At 42.4% G+C, this 21486-nt stretch overlaps 1 protein-coding gene across 3 annotated transcripts in view; it reads left to right on the forward strand.

The window, feature by feature from the left end:
• Positions 1 to 17457, forward strand: part of ADAMTS9 (ADAM metallopeptidase with thrombospondin type 1 motif 9) — a 162584-nt gene extending 145127 nt beyond the window's left edge. For 2 of the 3 annotated variants that reach the window (XM_019984324.2, XM_019984325.2), the window contains 3 exons: positions 3897 to 4001; positions 13481 to 13575; positions 15570 to 17080. In XM_019984324.2, coding sequence (XP_019839883.2) covers positions 3897 to 4001; positions 13481 to 13570 — 195 coding nt within the window. In that variant the 3' untranslated portion in view covers positions 13571 to 13575; positions 15570 to 17080. Of the gene's footprint in view, positions 1 to 3896; positions 4002 to 13480; positions 13576 to 15569; positions 17081 to 17436 lie in introns of those variants that run through there. The other variant, XM_070777120.1, reaches the window with a different exon arrangement.
• Positions 17458 to 21486: the final 4029 nt, after the last annotated feature.

Consider the following 21486-nt stretch of genomic DNA (forward strand, 5'->3'; position numbering starts at 1 on the left):
GAAAGTATTGCTAAACATTTTAGAGCAGTGAAAAGGAAGCTCTCAGGGGAGAAAGAAAATAAACAAAGGACAGAATGTTAAAAGGGGCCTTTTCTCCATTACCCAGGAATTGAAAAACTTTTGAAGTGCGGTTTCTTTAGAGCACTTGATGACTTCAAACACCCCATTCGTTTGGGTTGCATTTAACAGCTTATAGATTGGCTGTCCCTGCCCTTTTCAAATGCCTCAGGATTTTCTTGTTTCGATATGTGCATCTTTGGTGAAACTTAAGTAAATGAGAGGTAATTTGCATTTGATTATTTTAATAACTCAGAGACAAAGGAACTGATTGATTTGCTAAATCCTGACACTAATGCAGTTACTAAGTGAGAAAAGTGAAGCCAGTATGAGGCTAACTTGTATTCTTTCCAGTCCATTCTTTAAATCGTGTCAGATACTTTTAGAATTAAATTCCTTAGAAGTTTATTGAGCACCAACTATGCTGATGAAAGGCGGGAGTTTTTCAAATCACTTTTCCAGGGAAATGCCTGTAGAAAGCAGGACTGTGCAAACTACTCGGGAGTCCTGCTTGTCCTCTGATCTGTGACTGCAGAGGTATCAAAGCAGAGCGATGCTGTGTTTGACAGTCTGTTTCTTTTTCCTCCTCATCCACTGCTGTTGCTTTAAGGATCTATGTATCATTAAGGGTGGGTTCCCCAAGAGCCCTCGCAGCCAGAGTGCATGTTGTTATCCTGATCACAGTGCGTGTGGCGTTATTCTTACTGCTGGTGTTATGAGTGTCTGCTGAGTGTTCACTACACTTGAGCCACTGTGCTCAGCATTTCTAAATCAGGGTAGCATGTAATCATCCGCAGCGTTCTGTGAGAATGCGCCCTTTTTCCAGATGAGGCAGCTGAGAGGTGTGGAGAGGTCAGGTGATTTATCCAAACCCACGCTGGTGCTCGGTAGAGGCCAGATTTGATGCCAGTGCATCTGAGTCCAAACCCATGAAAGCAGACGTGTCTGGCTGGTCCTGTTTTCAGACAAGACTTGTACAGCATACACCCTTGTCCAGCAGAGAACAAAAGCCTCCCTTTGTCAAAGCTACATCTTTTGCTGACCTTTCTGGAATATCTAGTGTATGCATGCCTTAATCACCTTTACTCTTAAATCAGCAACAGGAGATAGTAGCTAAAACTCTCATGCCCTTTAGAACCCTGAAGATAAGGCCTATGGGGACAGAGAACTGGAGCTGGAAAGGACAGTAGATCTACGCTCCACTGATGACAGGCAACTTGCAGAGTGCTAATTATCAACTAGGATGCTGGCTAAAAATGCAAATCCCTGACCCTGAATAGGCCAGAGAGAGAATAAGAACAAAAACTTGTTTATCACCTGCTCTGAAAGGGCAGATCTAGCCAGCATGTAATCCGCTCAGCTACGTGCTCAGACACTGAACCTGGGGATCAGCCTGACACATCCTGGGGCTAGGAACTTGCTCCTTCTAAGGACTTTGACGTCAAAGCATATCACGTCTGTCTTCTGAGATGTAGGCTTGTCAGGCGGTCTTCATGGGAAACAGGATAAGGAAGGAAAGAAGAGGGTATCCTTGGCAATAGTGAGGGCTGGGCATTGTGATCTGTGTGGATGCCCTCGGCAGGGGAGGGAGGTTAGGAAAGTAAGAATTGGCCAGGTGGGCGAATGCAGCATCCAGAAGCCAATGTCTAAGGAGGCTCGGCAAGGAGGGTTTTGAGCATCTGGTGTGACCACAATCACAGATACCTGGGTATTGAAGTTACTCAACACGACAGCCACTAACATCTGCGTAGTACTGTCATAAAACCAGTTCAAAAAATATTTTAAAACATCACGTGCTCTCTGCCAGGTAATGGGCTAGGTGTGTCATATCTTCTGCATTCTGTCTTATTACCCATTTACAGATGGCCTCAGGAAGGGTAACCCGTTTGCCTGAGATCGCACTAAAGGCAGAAGAGTCAGGATTCTAGGATAAATTCCTCCCCCTGACCACAGCACGACTGATGTTTTGGGCTGGATAATTCTCTGTTGTTGGGGACTAGGCTGTGCCTTGTAGGATATGTAGTAATAACTCTGGTCTCTCTGCATCAGCTGCTGGTGGCTCACACACCCACCAGCTGTGACATGGCAACCAAAAATGTCTCCTGAGGTTGCCAGATTTCCCATGGGGGCAAAAATGTCCTCTGATGGAATCCACTGATTTAGACTGCACTAAATCCTCCCTTCACCTCTGTGAATAGGAACGCTCTTTTTTCCCAGTGTACAGACGTAGGATTTAAGGCCCCTAAAGAGTTCATAAACTGTTTAGCATTTATGGAACCAACATGGAGAGGAAACCTCCAAGTTACACCTGATCCTGGAAGTCTTCATGGAAGAGCTAGGAAGTAATATTGATATTTATTAAGATTATATCAGGGTTTTCCGAAGGCTCAGCTGGTAAAGAATCTGCCTGCAATATGGGAGGCTTGACTTCGTTTCCTGGGTCAGGAAGATCCCCTGGAGAAGGGAATGGCAACCCACTCCAGCATTCTTGCCTGGAAAATTCCATGGACAGAGGAGCCTGGCGGGCTGCAGTCCATGGGGCTGCAAAGAGTCGGACACGACTAAGCGACTAAGCACAGCAAGACTATATCAAGTGCCTCGTCATATGTTACAAACCATAACTGATATAAATAGGCAAAGCAATGCCAAGTCCCACCCCTCAATAAGCTTACTGCTATAATAGAGAGAGAAAACTAGCACTTACAAAACAATAAGAAAATGCAGGACTAATACCAATGTGTTTGAACATCTGTTAGGGACCAGCCATACAGCCCTCAGCTGATTTCATTTAGTCATCACTACACTACTCTGAGGAAGGCACTCTGACTATTACCTTCCATTTTACAGATGGACAAACTGAGGTTCCTGCAGGGTAAATCATCTGTGCACATGAAAAAGCCGGCTTTACACGTAGGTCTGGTTAGGTGTGAGCCTCCACCTCACTACTCTGATGTATTTAAGACCATTTTGACAAAAAACTGTGTCCTAAGACTCAGAGAGGAAGCTTTCACCCACTGTCTGCAGTTCTTGCAGAAAGCATACTTTTCACTCCCAAACTGCTCATGAATCTATTTAAGATGCCTTTGTGGAGTCATTTTTGCAAGAGAGAAATACACAGAGACAGATGGAGAAGGCAAGAAAGGCTCTCTGCTGCCCTGTCTCCTTGGAAATAAAAATGGAAACACCCGAGGCCACGCTTGGAAAGGAATCCCACAGCGCAGCTGGGAGGTGTGGGTTCCCTGGGCCTGGGAGCTTGGCTGGTCCCTACCTTGGTCCAGCGCAGGCCGCGCGCGCCCTCTGCAGGCTAATCCTGAGAACGCGCCACTCCTTTGAAGTCTCGCCCCGCTGTGCTTAGGACTCGGCGTGCTCAACGCGGTGGGGAGCTGAAGCCCAGGAAGCTTTGGCAGCGAGATCTTGTTAAAAAAATTACACTGTGGCATTTTGTTCCTGTAGGAATCTGATAATTGTGAGCAACATCAGGGTTGCTGTGTTAGGGACGCAGAATAGCGGTGGTTGAGAGTGAGGACTTTGAAGTTAGGAAAATGTGAGTTGGGCTTTTAGTGTCTCCTGGAGAAGTTAATCACCTTCGCCAGGCCTCCCTGTCCCATCTGTGAAGAAAATCCCCTTCATATTGCTCTTGCAAGGATGGATGAGATGATGCATGTAAAGTGCCTCGTTCAGAACCGCCCCCCACCACCACCACTACAAAGAACCCTCAGTCATTAGTTAGCTATCATAATGAATTAATATCTTTCTCCAGGTTACCTTTTTATTGTGTGGGACCTTTGCTCAGGATGTCACGTGGACTAAAAATCTTGTTCACTGGCCATTTATTCCAGGGTCGTTTTAGCATCAACCTTTACGGAACCGGTTTGTCTCTAACTGAATCTGCCAGATGGATCTCCCAAGGGAATTATGCCGTCTCTGACATCAAGAAGTCCCCGGTAAGGGTCCCCATGGCTTGGAGGATGAGTTCTGTTTTCTCCTCCTCTTTCCCTCCCTCTGAGGCTATGATGCTAAAGGAACTTCCTCAAACCATTTTACGAAGTGTCAGGAAGAAAATTGAGGACATAAATGGAAGGTTGACGCGTGGACAGGTGAGTGGAGCAGAGTCTTGCTTACCCTTCTGATGAATTCTTCCCAGAGATGTGAACCGGAGTACCATGGGAGCAATTAGAAGGATGCCTAACCAGGAAGCCAAAAGCACTCAGCAGCCTCTAAGGGCGTGTGTGGCTCAGATATCTTGCAATTAATTAACCAACATGCAATTAACCTATGCGAGCTTAGGGACAGTGATGTCTGTTTCAGAAGAAATGAAATAATACAAAAAGGGCTGGAAAAAGGAGTCATTCATCAGGAGGGTTTCTGGAGAATGAGAGAAAAACTCACAGGCTCTACAAGTCAGTTCTTGCTCTAAAATCTAGCTGTTCACAGTGGGATCACCCCAGAGCACCTGAATTACCTGAGAGCTTGTTGACAATGAAGATTCTGGGGCCCCAGAGCTTCTGAGCAAGACCGACAGCTGAGCAAGCTCTCAGAGGGACACTCTGATTCCGCTGTGGTCTGCGTATGTTGCTTAGTCTGGGGGTATGTTAGAGTCACTTGGGAAAGTTTAAGATGCATGTACCTGGACCCCATCCAGATTCACTCAGGGAATCTGTGACAGGGGCAGAATTTGAAATTCCCCAGGGGTGTCTAATGTCTAAGGTGGGGCAGGAAGCACTGCCCTTTCCAGCCAAGAAGTTCCGAGGACGAGGACGAGGGGCAGGAGCTGACCCACAGGCAAATGGGAAACTTACAATGTATGGCCTGTGGCCACAGTCCTGCCACAGCTGTGACCTCTGTCTCAGGGTCTCCTCAGAAAAGTAAGAAATTGAGAGAGAAGAAGAGGACTAGAAAGTGGGGTATTACTCCAAGGTGAGGTTGCCAACAAAATGCAGGATGCCCAGTTAAATTTGAATTTCAAATAAGGAAGATTTTTTAATTTTTTTTTTTTTTTTTTTACTATAAGCATGTCTAAAACATTGCATGGGACATACTCTTTCTTTTAAAAGAATGTGTTTATCTGAAATTCACATCTGATTAAGCATCCGGTGTTTTTATTTGCTGCTGCTAAGTCGCTTCAGTCGTGTCCGACTCTGTGAGACCCCATAGACCTCATAGCCCACCGTCCCTAGGATTCTCCAGGCAAGAACACTGGAGTGGGTTGCCATTTCCTAAACCCTATCAAAATCCGAATATAAAGAAACAGCTCGATCAGCCTGCTTCCACCCAGGAAGAGAATAAACATCAATTATAATGTTCCAGAACTATTTCAGAGGTTTTTTTAGCTTCAAGGGTTAAATCTGTGTCTTTGAGGAAAAAAAAAAAAAACAACTTTTCTCTTTGAAAGTCAATTAACTCCTTCAATTCTGATTTATCTAAATGGCTATATTGATTGCTTATAATTTAATCATTAATTTTTTTGCTTGTACTGAAAGAAATAAAGAGAACTGAGAGCACACTTGCTGTGCTTTACAGTGGGCCCAGAAATTATGTTCTTATGTTCTACTATATATTATGTTGCAGTGACCAAGAGAGACAAAAAAAAATGCATTGCCTCAAACGTGGTCATACTTAAGCCATGATTATGTAGAAAACCGTATATGTAAACAGTGTTGAAACCTTAGTTTCAATTTTGTTAGTGTCACTGCAGTGTTCATCCAGAACCTAAAAGTAATTGCAGCCTGGGGTGCCACCTCGTGGCGACAGTGATCACTGCCCTGCGGAGATGGGCTGATTGTTCCCCTAGCCTTCCGGGGAGGTTCCGCCTGTGCTGAAGGGAATTGGTTTCACAATTGCCTGTCAGAAATTTTTTTTTTTAATCTTGGTGTTCCATGACAGCTCAGAGAGACAGCTCAAAATTAGTCTCAAGGGTCTGTCGAGCACTCCTTATTAATCCCCATGAGCCAGAACTAAGCAATCTGTAGCTCCTAGCAGCCCCCAGAAACGAGGTTTTGTGTGCCTGACCTGCTGTGTGGTCCACAGAGCAGCATCCTCTAGGGATGCTCCATGAAAATAGGCTTCCGCAGCCTAAGACACTTGCGGGAAAATTGTATATTTTATTTCCTTCTGTAAGAGTCACAGTAACTAACCATGCATGTATTGGAGGTTGGAATAAAGTGTACAGGAAGGAAACCTGTGTGGTTCTATTGAACCCAGCATTTCCCTAAATCAGTGGTTCTCAAACTTGGACCAGGACTTGCTAAAACACAGCCAGCCTGGGGAGGGGCCTGAAATGTACATTCCCAACAATTTCCCAGGTGATGCTGATGCCCTGGTCTGGGACCACGTTTTGAAAACCACTGACCTAAGTTAAACCAGTCACAGAGCCTTCTCTTCAAAATCAGACCTTAATTTCCCCAAATTACCATTGTTCCACACAACACACTTTGAAAAGCTGTGTCACATCCTGCTCCCACCTTGCCTTACCACTGTCTTGCTTCTGAGGGGCTGAAGCTGGTCTGCTCTATTTTGCACAGATCCTGGCCAGTCCTGATCGACTCCAAACAGCCTTGCTTTGATTCAGTCCTTTCATCTTCACGCTTCACTTTCTTTCACTTTTCTGCCGGGAGCACCAGAAGGAAAAACACAATGGAATCCTCCATTTTCTAAACCTGCTTGGTGATAAACTGTTTTTTCCCCAAGAAAAACTAAAGGAAAGCTCCAGTCATTCAGGGTAAAACTGAATTACCAGAACCACTTGTAGGATGGGTACACGGTCTCACCAACAGGAACAGACCTGGTAAAAAGAAGTCTGTGTCAGGTTCATTACTGGCTGCCCATATATGTGTAGTGGGAAGAATTCTATTTTTTTTTTTTTTTTACTGATAAGGATTTTTGTTATTGAAATAACCTTTGTTACTGAAAGCGCCTCTGTTTACTGGACAGTTTACATGCATTCAGTCCCATTCCTCCAGGTTACTCATTGAATTCTTGGGAGAGCACTGAAATCAAAGCCCACAGAAGCCGCAGAGTATAGTGGCTAAGCCTCCAGGCCCTTAAGTCAGATCACCTGACATGCTTTTACCAGCTCTGCCATCGTGGCAAGTTATTGAACTTCTCAGGGGCCTCAGTTTCTTCATCTATAAAATGTGTATCATGGTGGTCTTACCCAGTTGGGTTCTTGTGGAGCAAAAATGAAATAGGGAGATAAAGCTGTTTGCATGTCACTGGACAGGCAGCAGGGGCACAGTAAGTGTTGGCTGTTAATTTTATCACATTTTCATAGGCCTAAGGCTTGCCATAAGGTTGCAGAATTGGTCACGGTGGTGAAAGATGAAAGCTTGCTTGTGATGGGAGGATGGGATTGCAGCCTGAGCAGAGGTTGAGCCTGGACCTGGCTGGTACCCACCACACCATGTGGATTTTGTCCACACGGGCCCTTCCTCACCCAGGACTGAGGCATATGGGGCACCTCCTGGGTCCAGGCATGGGCTTCTAGACGAATGCTTTGACTGTACCAAGTTTCTGCTCTGTGGGTGAGGGGCAGCCAGACAGAAAGGGGGGAACTTGGCCCACCTGTAAGATTGGAGAGAAAAGGTTGGCATTCTAAGCTCCTTCGCCAATGACATTCTGTGCTTCCCCAACTCATGAGCGCACTCCGGATGTGAGAAGATCCTCAGCCCCCATCCGGGAGAGTCCCCCCTGCCAGCACTCCCCCTACCCCAAAAGATGCCCATTCTCAGAGCTACTATCTCGCCTTCCGTCCTGGAAGAGGTTCCAGAATGGTCCTCAGAGCCAGGCACAGTGAAGGCAGGTTCCTGTAAGCAGGGTGGGAGGGGTGTCCTTGGGTCTCTGTGCTGCTTTGTGTTCCTAGGGGATGGGACAGGGTCTGAGAGGAGCTGGGAGCCTGTGTTTCTGAAGGCTGGGTGTCTGGCCCTGAGGCCTAACCATCACTGTTTTTCTGAGGGAAGGGCTCTAAATCCAAGAATTACTTTGAAATTAAAAATTAAAGTTGTATTACTGTATGGGAGATGGACTCAGTTCCTATTTTTTTTTTTAATCTTTCAGTTCATTTACAATCAATGGAGTTTAAGTAGCATGAGAGAAATGTATGTGTGTGTAGCAAGCAAAGAATCAGTTCTTTTTTATCTACTATAAGCTGCGTCCTAACCCACAATTCATTTGTGAAAATTCAATTATCCACCAAGTATAAAAATCATACATTTACTACAGACAAGTGGAGTGAAACTACCTTTTATATATGTGTACATTTTATTCTGTATGATCCCATAGAAGTTAGATATTTATACATTGTGTGTGTGTACATTTGTGTATGTGTGATTAGGACTTTATTTGGGAAAAAAACAAATACTGTTTTTTTTTTTTAACGGGCAGTTTCACTCCCAGCAGTTCCAAAGAAATGTAAATAAGCACACTTTAATCAAAGATGTGCTGGCTTTCCTAAATTACGTGAATCAACCTCCCTTGGTCATATTGACTGAAGAAAGCAGAGAAAAGAGTGAAAAGTATGAACTATAAACTGTTCTTAATGGAACACAGAGTCGCTCATTTTAATTATATGTAATAGCTCAAACTCTGCTAACAAAATATTTGTTGAAAAGAGAATTTTAAAGGACCTGCTTTAATGGAGAAATAAAAATGATTTACAGTTAATGTTTCATTGTATGAGAGTGGGTACTTCAAAAGTGCTGGAAAACATACCTTTTTCTCTGAAATAGTTACTGTTTCCATGACAGTCATGTTTATGCTATTTATTTTCTCAGTACATATATTTTTTATTCTGTACTAGAAATAAGTGTTAGTTCAACCTTTACCTAAATGACATTAATAGAGTCCTAGTTAATGAAGTAACATGAACATTGCAGAGCGAGTATCAGCGATTTTATAATTACCCAGACTATTCCTTATCTCCATGAGAACAGGCCGTGATGGAAATTCACACATTAAAAAGCACTATTATGACAATGATCACTAATAATTGAGCACGTACATTAGGCCAAGTGCTATTCTGGGCATTTTTATGCTTTCTTTCATTTGCAGCAAACCTATGAGGGGAGACGTATTATCCCCATTTTACAGATACACCAGAAAACTGAGGTTTAAAAAGGTTATTTAAAGATATGATGCAAGTCTGAGGCAATCTGATCTTTGCTGCTGGGGAAGGAAGAGTTTGGGTGAAAAAAAAAAGCTTTAATGAGACAGAAGGCATTTCTACTATGTCAGCATCCTTAAGGCCACCAGACCTATATACTTCAGCCTAGGGGAAAAGTTCCTGGCTAGAGAGCCAGTTGATCTGGCATCAGATCTAGTTGATGATGTCAGACTAGCTCCAGAACTAACATGGGCCCCTAAAACCAAGATCCACTGGGGTGATAGAACTCAGTCTTCCAACTTATTGTTGTGCATGCATGCTCAGTCACTCAGTCACGTTTGACTCTTTGTGACTCCTTGGACTGTAGCCCGCCAGGCTCCTCTGGCCTTGGGATTTTTCAGGAAAGAATACTGGAGTGCGTTGCCACTTCCTCCTCTGGAGGATCTTCCTGACTAAGGGATCCAGCCCGCATCCCCTGCGTTACAGGCCCATTCTTTACCACTGAACCATCAGGGAAGCCCGCCAAGTTAATCTCACTCATAATCAAAAGCATGCAAATTTTTAAAAGAGTGAAACTTATGTATTTTTTTTTCTTTAAAATTTCTTCAAAACTTTTTCAGCTATTTTTCTTTTTTTAATGAGATTATCCATTGTTTTCAAAAGACTTCCATATTGGGCCATATGAATCAAATATGGCCCAAAGAGATTCTGAAATGTGCACACATGTAAGATTCACACCAGCATTAGTCCCAGTGGAGAAAAACATCTTAGATGCCAAACCTTGTGCAGGAGTCAGGGGTGGAGGGTGGCTCACATGACATGGTAATTTACAAACTGGGATATGATGCCACAGTTACATAAGGGGTTTTTCATAGCATGGGGAAGGATTAAGGGGGCTGAGTCACAGGGCCATTTGAACTGCAGCTCACAGAGAAGAGCGTACTTGTTCAGCCTTCCTGGATTCATTCAACAAATGTGTGTTTAGACCCCTGCTAGGTTCTGGGGACCCTAGTATTCTAACAAGGCACTGGCCTTGCCATCATGGGGCTTACATTCCAGCGGGGGAAGACAGACATAAAGAGAGAACTACCCCATTTTATAGGGTGCTGTGCAGCTGCTAACTTGGTCAGAACGATTTCTCAGAGGAAGTGGCTTCTGGGCTGAGTTCTGAAGAATTTACCAGACAAAAGCTGGTAAATGCACACAGAGTCCAGTTCACACAGAGAGGGAAAGGGCAGAGAGTTCCAGCTAGAGGAGCCGCACATGCAAAGGCCCTGTGTTAAGAGCATGTTAGAGGAGCAACCCAAAGAAATGCAGAAGACAAGAACAGAGCAAGACAAATCCAGACAGGTAGGACTGTACAAGGCTAGAGACCAGGGTTCAGCAAACCTTTTCTGTAAAGGACCAGATAGTAAATATTTTAGATTTTGCCGTCCAGGAGGTGAAAATCATGGATATTACATATATATTTATACGACAAGAATGAAAACAAATTTACACAAAAAATTTAATGATTAAATTCAAAGCAGAAGAATAATTGAGTGTAAATTTTTGTTATCCAGAATCTACCAAGGAAATGAGTGAAATATTGAGAAAGGATAACATTTTATTTAATCAGTGTTCTCTGTTACCAAAATTGCTTCGAAGTGTTTATTTGTTAATGCTGATCTGAAATGAGATGTTCTGCACTTCATCTTTATGAATGTCTATTTTCAGAGATAGGTATTGCCAAACACTAGTCTCGTCTACAACCACATCACTTTAATTGAGCATTTTCATGCCTTGGCAGCTGTTGGCGGAATTCCGTTAGATTTTACACTTGGTATTTGCCTTTCTGCACATCATTACATTACAGATGAATCACTTGTACTTGAAGGTGAGATGGAAGCTCTCCTCAGTTACCTCATTAGATGGATTTTGAAATATGAAAATTTCTTTTGCACTTACATCCATGTCCAAAAAGTGCTGCTGAAACTGTAGTTCACACTCACAAAGTATATCCACTATAAATGTATGTGGAATAGCAATAAAGCTTCTCATTTTTAACATTTGACAGATTGGGAAGTGTACAAAGCACCTTAACATGATTTATGATTCAAACAATGTTAGTTGTTATTGAAATGACTTTACCACAGTATAACTTTAGCCTGTAAGTGCAGTTTTTGCCTTGTAATTTTAGCTTCAGTTCATTAAGAAACATTATCAAGTCAGCAGCAAAAGATAATGTCCAAAACCATTAAGTGTTCAATGACAGTGACTGAGAACAGTTCTTCTCATTCAGAAAATTATTTATCCTGTCCCTGAGCTCAAAATTCATGATAAAACTTTACCACTCCTAAGTTATCCAACTGCTGGATGTTAGGATAAGGCAGAGTATTCAACTTCTCATCCTGATAACCAAATTCCCAAAACTGATGAGGATTAAGTCTATGATAGAAAAAGAAGTTCATTATTAACACCATGGGTTCCATGACACTAGAGAGGGTCTTGTATTTTCCACAGTGAATAATCACAGGCTTTAAACATCTTACATTTTCGCAAGCTTTGTAAATCGGTCCAAATAAAGCTTTTCCTTCTCCACACATGGATCTTACCATTATTAGTTGTCAACACATCTTAGCAGATTCCTCTTCAGTTTTTCTGACTAGTGTTTTCTCTATCTCTTTGACATACTGTCACCCATACTTCTTCCACACAGAGCATTCATAGAGACTAATTATTTGGTTCCTTCACAACTCAGCATGGTTTCCTCAAACAACTGAAAGAGTATCAGTAAAATCTATCTTCTCATCAAAAACCGCAGGAAACCATTCCAATTTGCTTCGTTTTTAAATTGTTTATTGATGTGGCTCCCAAATGTCATTAAATTTTGGAGCAACTGGTCTTGCCAAAAGGATAACAGTGTTCAACAAATTGATTTTCTCTGGACATATGTCTTCTGCTGTTCCAGTTAAACAAGGTTTCATGAACTCACCATCTAGTAGACTGTTTTCTTTATGTCTCTAACAAACGCGCCACTTGGACGCTTACATCTTTTCATCTTTTATCCTTACTCACTTTGATTTCTTATTTTTGTGAAGAATTACACTATGATGAGATAGTCTAAGTTTTCTGAATTCCTGAGCATTGCTTGCCTGGGAGTTGGGAATACCATGCACATGCTAAGTGTGATGATATTGGTGCATAGCGTCTTCTTTTAGCACAACTTCCGTGTCGTTGTGTGCTTCCCCGTTGGCTCAGTGGCAAAGAATCCACCTGCAATGCAGGAGACGCAGGGGGCACAGGTTTGATCCCTGGGGCTGGGAAGATCCCCTAGAGGAGGAAGTGGCAACCCACTCCAGTGTTCTTGCTGGGAAAATCCTGTGGACAGAGGAGCCCGGTGGGCTACAGTCCATGGGGTTGCAAAGAGTTGGACATGACTGAGCACGCATGTACACAGTGTCATTGCATGATGAATGCAGTGCTTTGCCATGTAAATGTGACAATAGAATAATCCATCCTACTGTACCTTAAAAGTACAATAAAGTCTACTTTTTGTGTCTTTTCTTACTTTGACATACACTGGTTATTAAAAAAAAAAAAAAGAAAATGTTATAATACTGCAATAGGCATGGCACTCAAAACAGGTTACAGTGTATCACTGTGACTTGTGTGTGGAGTAGCCCTGTGAGGCTGTGAGATCAACCACTCACCCTGCTGTTGTAACAAGAAAGCAGCCAGGACATGAGGAAAGTGAATGGATATGGCTGTATTCTGATAAAACTTTATTGACGGGCCCTGAAATTTGAATTTTATGTGTTTTCCACCTATCAAGAAATAGTATTCTCGGTTTGCTGCTTCCCAGCCATTTAAAAATATAAACGCTCTTCTTGACACTGGTAGCTATGTCAATAATCAGGTTAAAAGCAAAGCAATTCTTTTGAGTGGTTTCCTTTGGTTCTTGATGAGTAGATAGATTTCTACTGAGACTCTTCAGCTGTGTGTTTGAGGAGAGACCATGCTGAGTGTGAAGGGACTAAAGATTAGTCTCCATGAATGGTCTGTGTGGAAGAAGTGCAGGTAAGGATATTTCAAAAAGGGTGGGAAAGCACCAGGGACAAAAGACTGAAGTGCACTCTGTGAAGATACAGGCCGTACGAACACGGGACACGTAGGCCATCGCTTCTCAGCCCCTGCTTTAGACCATGGAGAGGATGTTGGTCCCCACTTCTGCTGAGAAGTCCTACCTGCTGTACATACCGGAATGAGTCCCACCAAAGCCAGTTCAAGCCCCGGAACCATAATAGCCAAGCAGGTGGACTAAGATGATGCATCTTTTTTTTGCAGGATGGTACCCGGGTTGTCGGGAAGTGCGGTGGTTACTGTGGAAAATGTGCTCCGTCCTCTGGCACTGGCCTGGAGATTCGAGTTTTATAGTTAAGGTAAGTGTCTCTGTCCCTCTCTCTCTCACACTCTCTCTCTTGCCCTCTGGCTCTCTCTCATTCTTTCTGCAGTCTAATGACTAGCAAATGTAGGTAGGTCACTTGCCCCCAGACAGGGGAAGCTGACCCACTGCTTTTCAGCCTTGTGTCTCCTGCCCATCTGTCCTCGCACGCCTTTGGCCACCTGCTCTCCACCTTGGATGTGCGGTCCCCAGACATCCTGCACCAGGTTCCTCTGCAGTACTTATTAAAAACGCTGCTCCCTGGGCTCCATCTCTAGAGGTCCTGCAACGTTGAGTGAAGGTGGATCTAGGAATCTGTATTTTTAATGCAGGAAATTCTAATGCAGAAGATTCACAGATCAGCCTTTGAGAAATACTGCCAAGGGTATTACGAGAGTAATATTAATGACAGTCGTTGACCACTGACCGTGTGTCAGGCACCGTGCTGGGTAGGCATTATTTCCGTGCATCCTCACAGGGAAGCCACAGTCTGGGGCTGTTACCCCCATTCTACAGACGGAAGCTGAGATCCACAACAGTTAAGCAGCTGGCTTAAGTTCACCATGGATTTCCTTGGCAGAACCCAGGAGGGTTCTACCCACAGCCAGTACTCTCAGTTAATGTACTCTTCTGCACACTTGTAACTCACGATGTGATCCAAGGACCAGCCTGATCTGTATCACATGGGAGCTTATTAGAAATGCAGGATCTCTGGCCTCATTCCAAATCTTCAAAGTCAAAATCTGCTTTTTTTTTTTTTTTTAAATTTTATTTTATTTTTAAACTTTACATAATTGTATTAGTTTTGCCAAACATCAAAGTGAATCCACCACAGGTATACATTTTAACAAATGCGCAGGAGAGTTTCCCTGTTAAAAGTTTGACAGTTCCTGTCGTGACTACATTATGCTGGCAAGCGCTCCCTCTGCTGGGCAGAGAAGTGAACTGATCAGTCTTTTTTCTCATCTCATTGCCTTTCATGTGTAAGAGATGAGCTCAGCCAACTCAGGCGACCCTCCTACATCTTCCCTCAAGCTTCCACCAGCCCATTATCCTTTTTAGGCTCTTCAAGATCCTGGCAAAGGAGTATATAGCTGACACTTGTGTATCAGTTTCAGTGTTTAATCATCTATATTAAAAATGATGAACTTAAGGCAGAAATACTTCCACTGCAAGAAGCAACAGGGAAAAAAAAAGGAAAATGAAAACAAACTTACTGTCTTAAGTAACTGAGATGTCTAAGCAGTGGTCTGTCTCCAGGCGTGGTTGGATCCTGAGGCTCAGAGTCATCGGGGCTCTTTCTTTCTCCATCCACCAGCAATGCTTGCCTCTTGAGTGACTTCATTCTCGGGCAGATCATCTCCTCCACACCATGGTCCCTGGCAGTTCTAGGTTTACATCATCTTTACATCTCATGGCCCTTAGTAAATGCTTACCTCTGACATCTGTTTTGCACAAGAACTCTAGCTCTGGTTTGTCACATGGCCATTTCTGAACCAGTCACAATATCCAGGAGACTGGGATCATGTACCCACCTAGAGTCAGGTGACTGACAGCTTCATTTGGAAGAGGGATGGTTGCCAAAGGACCAGAAAGAGTTTGTTATCAGAAAAGAGGAGATGGAATAAAGGAAGGTGCAGTCAGGGGATCTCCATTTGATTTGTATTATGTATATTTTGTATCTAATAAAGTGTATTTTATACATATCTTATGAGTAGTAACATTTGAATGAGCATATACACATAATATTTACATGTCTGTACCAAAGGACTAGAAGGAAATACACCAGTATGTGAAGAACATTATCTCAGGCTGGGGGAATCACAGGCTGGTAGCTTTTTATTTTATTCTTATATATCCTTGAAATTTCCAGTTTCTTGTAGCAAGCATTAATTTAAGTTCTATATGTAAAAATTTCTGGCTTACCTGTTCTTGACTTATGTCATTTGAGACAGAAGATTTACATTTCCTGGTTGGTTCCTTTGCTTTCAGGTGCTCAGAAGAGGAAGCCATTATGGGATGGATGAAGGATAGTGATGAAATACCTCCACCTTAAAATTTGTGTGTGTGTGTGTGTATGTGTGTGTGTGTATGAGCATTTGTGTGCCTGTGTGTGTACATATGCATATATATATACTTATATACACATACATATGTATATATGTGTGTGTGTATATAAATGTGGAATAACCTAATGATGTAAAGTTTAATATTTATGTTTGAAATTATTTATTGTGATGTAATATTTTTGTACGTAAAATGATTCTATTATGACTGCCTTTCACATTATTTCGTTCCCTGCAGTCAGACCACTGCATTTTACGTACTCTACATTATATGTAGTGCTATGACAAAAGTGATCCTTTATTATCACGGTACACTATTGTTTACTTTCTATCTGTAAATGTTTTATGTTACTTTTTTTTAATTGTAATTTTTTATAAGAAACAACTTAGCTACCATCAAGGTGCTATGAGAGTTGTATGAGGATATTGTTGGCATTTCTAGGAATGTGTCATTAGCCAATTGGTAATTTAGTGATGTCACAGGTTGTACCAGCTATTAATTATGTTAAGTATCTATTCAGTTTCTTGTGATCTCTGGGAAAAAAAAATTGCTGCCTTGGTGCTAATATTGTGTGTATTTAAGTGATAATCAGGCTCAGAACTGTAAACACTTTTAATAGAAGGGAGAAGCCGAAGGACAACTTTCAATGGACAGAGTCACTTGAATAAAATAAGACCAATTGTTTACCCTTGTTTTTAAACATGGCTTCTTGGGAAGAGAATGGGACTTGTTCTTGTTGTTATTCTTATCAGTACTTTGCTTCAGTTAATGGTGCCTTCATCCCTCTGGTTAAAGAGAGGGTCCTTCAAGCAGCTTCATTACAGAGTGACATTGAGCCAATGAGAGCCGCTCAGCGTTTTGCCAAGATACTCTGAAATGGTGTCTATGTCAACAATTGCGACAGAGGATGCATGGGGGGGCGGTGAACTTCAGCCCCCCAGCACACCTGGAGAAATCCAGAACCGGAATCCTAGTCATCAGGATTGCCTTTTGCATGAAAACTTTGGCTGGTGACTTAGCCCCTTTGAGCCATGAACTTTAAACCTTGTCAGTGTCCGTGGCTGCTGCAGTAATTGGCATTCAGGAATAAAATGAACTATGGAGTACAAGATGCCTGAGTCTTTCTTATCTTTGGATCCATTCATCTGTGGAAGTCCTGTTTGTTACTTCTTTCCAAAATGGAACTGCCAAAGCCATGGTCTTTCTGCCCTTCCAGCCTGATGGAAGAAGAGTCGTCACCTGTCAGACACTCGATTTGAGAAACCTTCCCACTTCAAGAGCCAAAGAGATTAGGAGAAACCTGTCAGTATTCTCCAAACCCACACAAACTTCAGAGTGCTCCAGGAAGTTATATTCAATGTATGAATAAGTGTTATTCTCCTTTATTAATACATTGTGAAAATATACTGCGAATAAATACCATGACCACATCCAAACATTTGTGTTTCACGTGATTTCTGGACACTTGATTCAAGATGGGATGAACATGCCTCTAGTTTTGTTTTGTTTTATTTTTTCTAGTTTTTAAGATTACCATATTGAGAAGAAATGCAGGCTTTCTTAATCGCATTGATTGCATTTGCCATTCTGGAGACAGATAAAGAATGGGGACTGTCTCAAGGTTTGTCTTTTCACCACTTAAATCAGTTAGTGGAAGTGGTTATTCTGAAAATCAGACAAAGAAACCTCTTGTCTGTGCAATGGGGAAACAAGTAACCAAACAGAACAGAAAATTTAAGTGAGATTTGGGGGCTTAATTGTTAATTTTCATGTAACAATATTTCTATTCTAGAGACTGATTCCTGGAAAATGAGAGCTTTCCAAAGAGATCTAAAGAACAGCTAATAGTAAGTGAACATCCCTGTATGCGGGAGCCCTTACTAGATTGTTTTAGTTTGTTCTCGAGCAGGTAATAGACTTAGCATCATTTTTTGAAAAAGCAGACAGAGCCTTTGAGATGCAGATGGGCCCACATTCACATACAGTGAGTAAGTGACAGTCTCAGAAAGAACTTTGGCTCTGATTGGGTTGCATGGCCACTTCTGAACGAGTGACATTGTCAAGAGGGCTGGGATTATGTGCCCTCCTAGAGGCAGGTGATCAACAACTTCAGTTGAAAGACCAGCTATCCCAGAAAAGAAAGGCTGTGCTATCAGAAAAGGGTAGATAGCATGAAGACAGGCAAAAGCAACACATCTCCACTCAAGATTACGTGTGTGTGTGTGTGTGTGTGTGTGTGTTTGCGTGCACATGTACGTGTACATGTATAAAATCTCCAGATCCCATGGCTTGCACCATAGTTTCATAGTTTCTTGTCAGCCCACAGCTTCATCTGAGACCTGGGTTCCAGTCTTTTGTCTGATGTGTACTGACTATGTGATCCTAAACCCCAGTTTCCTCATCTGTAAAATGAGGCTGTTGACATGCCTCCTGTCACATGGGATTGTGTTGTATGAAGATGCTTTAGCCCTGCACTAGTGGTAGCAAGTAGCAGTACTGCAAATGGGCATCAGTGTATCTAAGCTGACAATGTGGAAGGCATGGATTCTGTATCAGTTAGGAGTTGTGTTCAGCTTCTAATTACAGAGACCTGACTGCAATGGCTTACACATTAAAAAGTATATTTCACCATTATGTAGGACAAGCCTGAAGATAGGCAATTCAAGGCTGGTATTGTAGCTCCACAAAATCATCAGAGATGTCATTTCTTTATCTCCTTTCCTCAGTCTTCCATATTTCCATGTGGCTGCCAGAGCTCCAGCAATCACTCCCAAATTCCAAGCAACAAAAATAAAAGAGTGGGGGGAATGGTAAAAAGTAGCCTAGTCCCAGCTTTCCGTTTTCTGAAAGGGGTTTTCCAGAAACATCACCCAACAAATTCCCCTTGTATCTTCTCAGCCAGAATTGAGCCCTGTTCTTGAACCTAAGCTGCAGAAGCAGTAGAGAATTAGGGTTATTTCTCAGGGTGTGTTGCCAGACTAAATGAAATGAGGAATCTGTTCCTAGAAGCAAAATGGATTTGACACAAATAACTATTAATAGAAGTCTCTGCAACGGGATCAACTACAGAGACAAGAGGAACAGTTTGGAAGCAATTATTGCAAAGTAAGCCAGTGATAACAGGATCTGGGTTAGAATGGTGACCGTTGTAATGGTGGAAAATTTTGAAGTGATAAAGGTAATAAAATGCACAGGAGCTGACCATGGGTAGATTCAGGGTGGACTGTGGAGGAGAAGACACTGGTAGGATTCAAAGACGAGGTTTCATTTGCCTGCAAATGAATACAGCCAGAGTGATAGAAAGGTGAATGGTTGGATGAGTGAATGGGCAGACATAATCTCTATAGAATCTGTTAATTCTTTACATTTTTATAGCACTGCACAGATTAAATATTGTCTTTCTGTTCTACTCATTTACCCGAATACTGTTCATAGCACATCTACTAATTTCCAGTCGTTGTTCTAGGCACTAGGGATGCAGCAGTGTCCAGCTGACCCTTGAACAACACAAACATTAACTGCCCAGGTCCACGCACATGTGGGTTTTTTTCAATAGGAAATGCTATAGTACTACATGGTCTGTTATTGGTTGAATCTACAGATATGAAAGGACTATGAATACAGAGAACTGACTATACGTTTTTATTGGATTAACCACCATGTTGTTCAAGGGTCAGCTTTATTATTTAGAATACAGGCTAAGAGGCTGTGCCAGGCCCCTGGGGCCGCCATAACAGCACATCACAGACCAGATATTCTAAACAACAAAGATGTGTTCTCTGGCAGTTCTGAAGGTCAGAGTCCAGCATCAAGGTGCCCTCGGGGTTGGTTTCTGGTGAGGCCTGTCTTCCTTGCTTGCAGACAGCTGTCTTCTCACTGTGTCCTCAGATGGCCTTTCCTTGGTGTGAGCACTGAGGACAGGAGAGCGATCTGGTGTCTACCTCACTTCTTATAAGAATACTAGTCCTACAGGACAGAGCCCTTCCTCCTGACCTCACTTAATCCTTACAATCCATATCTCCAGGTTCAATCACAGCTGGGGGCTGGGCTTCAACATACGAATTTTGGAAAGACACAATTCATTTTATCACAGAGCTGTGACAGAGAGACCCCAGAATAAGACAGGCTTTTATTTTTCTCTTGTTCACCACACAGAGGTCAGCAGACAGCTGAACCTGGTCAGCGACTCTATTCTGTATGTCACAGAGGACTTGGGCTTTTTCTGGTCTGTGGCTTGGCCTTTCTCAAGGTGGTGTCCTTATACAGCTTATCCTCACTGTGTCTGTCCAACCTGTGAGAAGAGGGCAATAATTTTAAGGCAGTACATGAAAATTAAAGAACGACTTTTCTTAAACTTTTTATTTTATACTGAAGTGTGGTTAATTTACAATGTTGTCTAAGTTTCAAGTTTGTAACAAAGTGTTTTAGTTATGCATACACATGGATCTATTCTTTAAAGATATATATATAGGTTATATAGGTTATATATATATAGGTTATATATATATAGGGTTATTACAGAGTGTTCAGTAGAGTTCCCTGTTCTATACAGTATGTCTATTGGTTTTCTGTTTTATAAATATTAGTGTGTATATGTTAATCCCAAACTCCTAATTGATCTCTCTGCCCTCCCCCTTCCCCCTTCAGTAACCATAGTTTGTTTTCTAAATCTGTAGGTCTGTTTCTGTTTTGTAAATAAGTTCATTATTATCAAATTTTTTAGATTCCACATATAAGTGATGTCATGATCTATGTATCCTTAACTTCATTTAGTCTGTTAATCTCTATATTCACAATTTATTAGCAATTGCTTAGACGCAGAGCCTGATCTAGAAGCAAGAGAAAATGTCACCTTTTTCTAACTTTGCCTCACTTGCCTCATTCTTTTAAGGATCCTTGTGATTGCACTGGGCCCATTAGATGATCAGGGTGATCTCTCTATCTTAAAATCCTTACCTTTATCACATCTGCAAAGTCCCCTGTGAAAAATAATATCCCATGTTCTCAGATTTTGGAGATTGGGATGTGGACATCTTTGGGTTTGGAAAGAAAGGTCATTAGTCTGTTTACTATATTTTCCAAACATTTAATGACCCAAGAGATTGACCAAGCGTTGACATGATTGTCCAGAACCCCAAAGAGCCACACCGGCCTTATGTCAATGACTCTTAGCTACAAGAGAGGGATGTTCTCATAACCCCTGTGCCTATGTTCTGTACCCACATAAGCCTGAGTTTTCCACCTGCATTCCAAACTCTGCAACAGTTAAATCACCTGATTGGGTTTTCCATCTGGCCCTTATGTATATACATATCTGCCCATCTTGGTCCAAAGACTTCTGAACTTGGCGAGAATTTTGTGGTTCTGCATATGCTTCCTAGGATATAGAATTCTTATGACACTAAAGTGACGATGCACTGAATTCTGATAGATGTGCCTGCCATCATATAGGGCCGTCTTTATGTTATGACCGCCTTTTAGGACTTGATTCACTCTCAGGTGTAGACACTTTCATGGGTACAATGCCTTTTTCATCTTCTTCATCCTTCTTGATAAGCCAGGATGTTTCTTCAGTGCTTGGTGCTCAGTTTCACAATGCGATAGAATGGGTACACATTCTATATGGGAGCCTTTTCAACTCCAGTGCACCCTGGGCCAAGGCAGGGGACTTCAGGGGGTCCTTGTGTGGTGCCTGGTCATACCCCCAAGCTTAATCAACATCTCTAGGTATGAGGCCTGGGGATCTGCCATTTTAGTAGGCTCCCCAGGTGATCTTATGCACACTAGGGAAACGACCCTTCCAAGCATCGTTTTTCACGCAACATGAGGCTGTCAGGCAGTG

This window comes from Bos indicus, chromosome 22 (assembly GCF_029378745.1).
Source record: "Bos indicus isolate NIAB-ARS_2022 breed Sahiwal x Tharparkar chromosome 22, NIAB-ARS_B.indTharparkar_mat_pri_1.0, whole genome shotgun sequence".
Classification (NCBI taxonomy): domain Eukaryota; kingdom Metazoa; phylum Chordata; class Mammalia; order Artiodactyla; family Bovidae; genus Bos; species Bos indicus.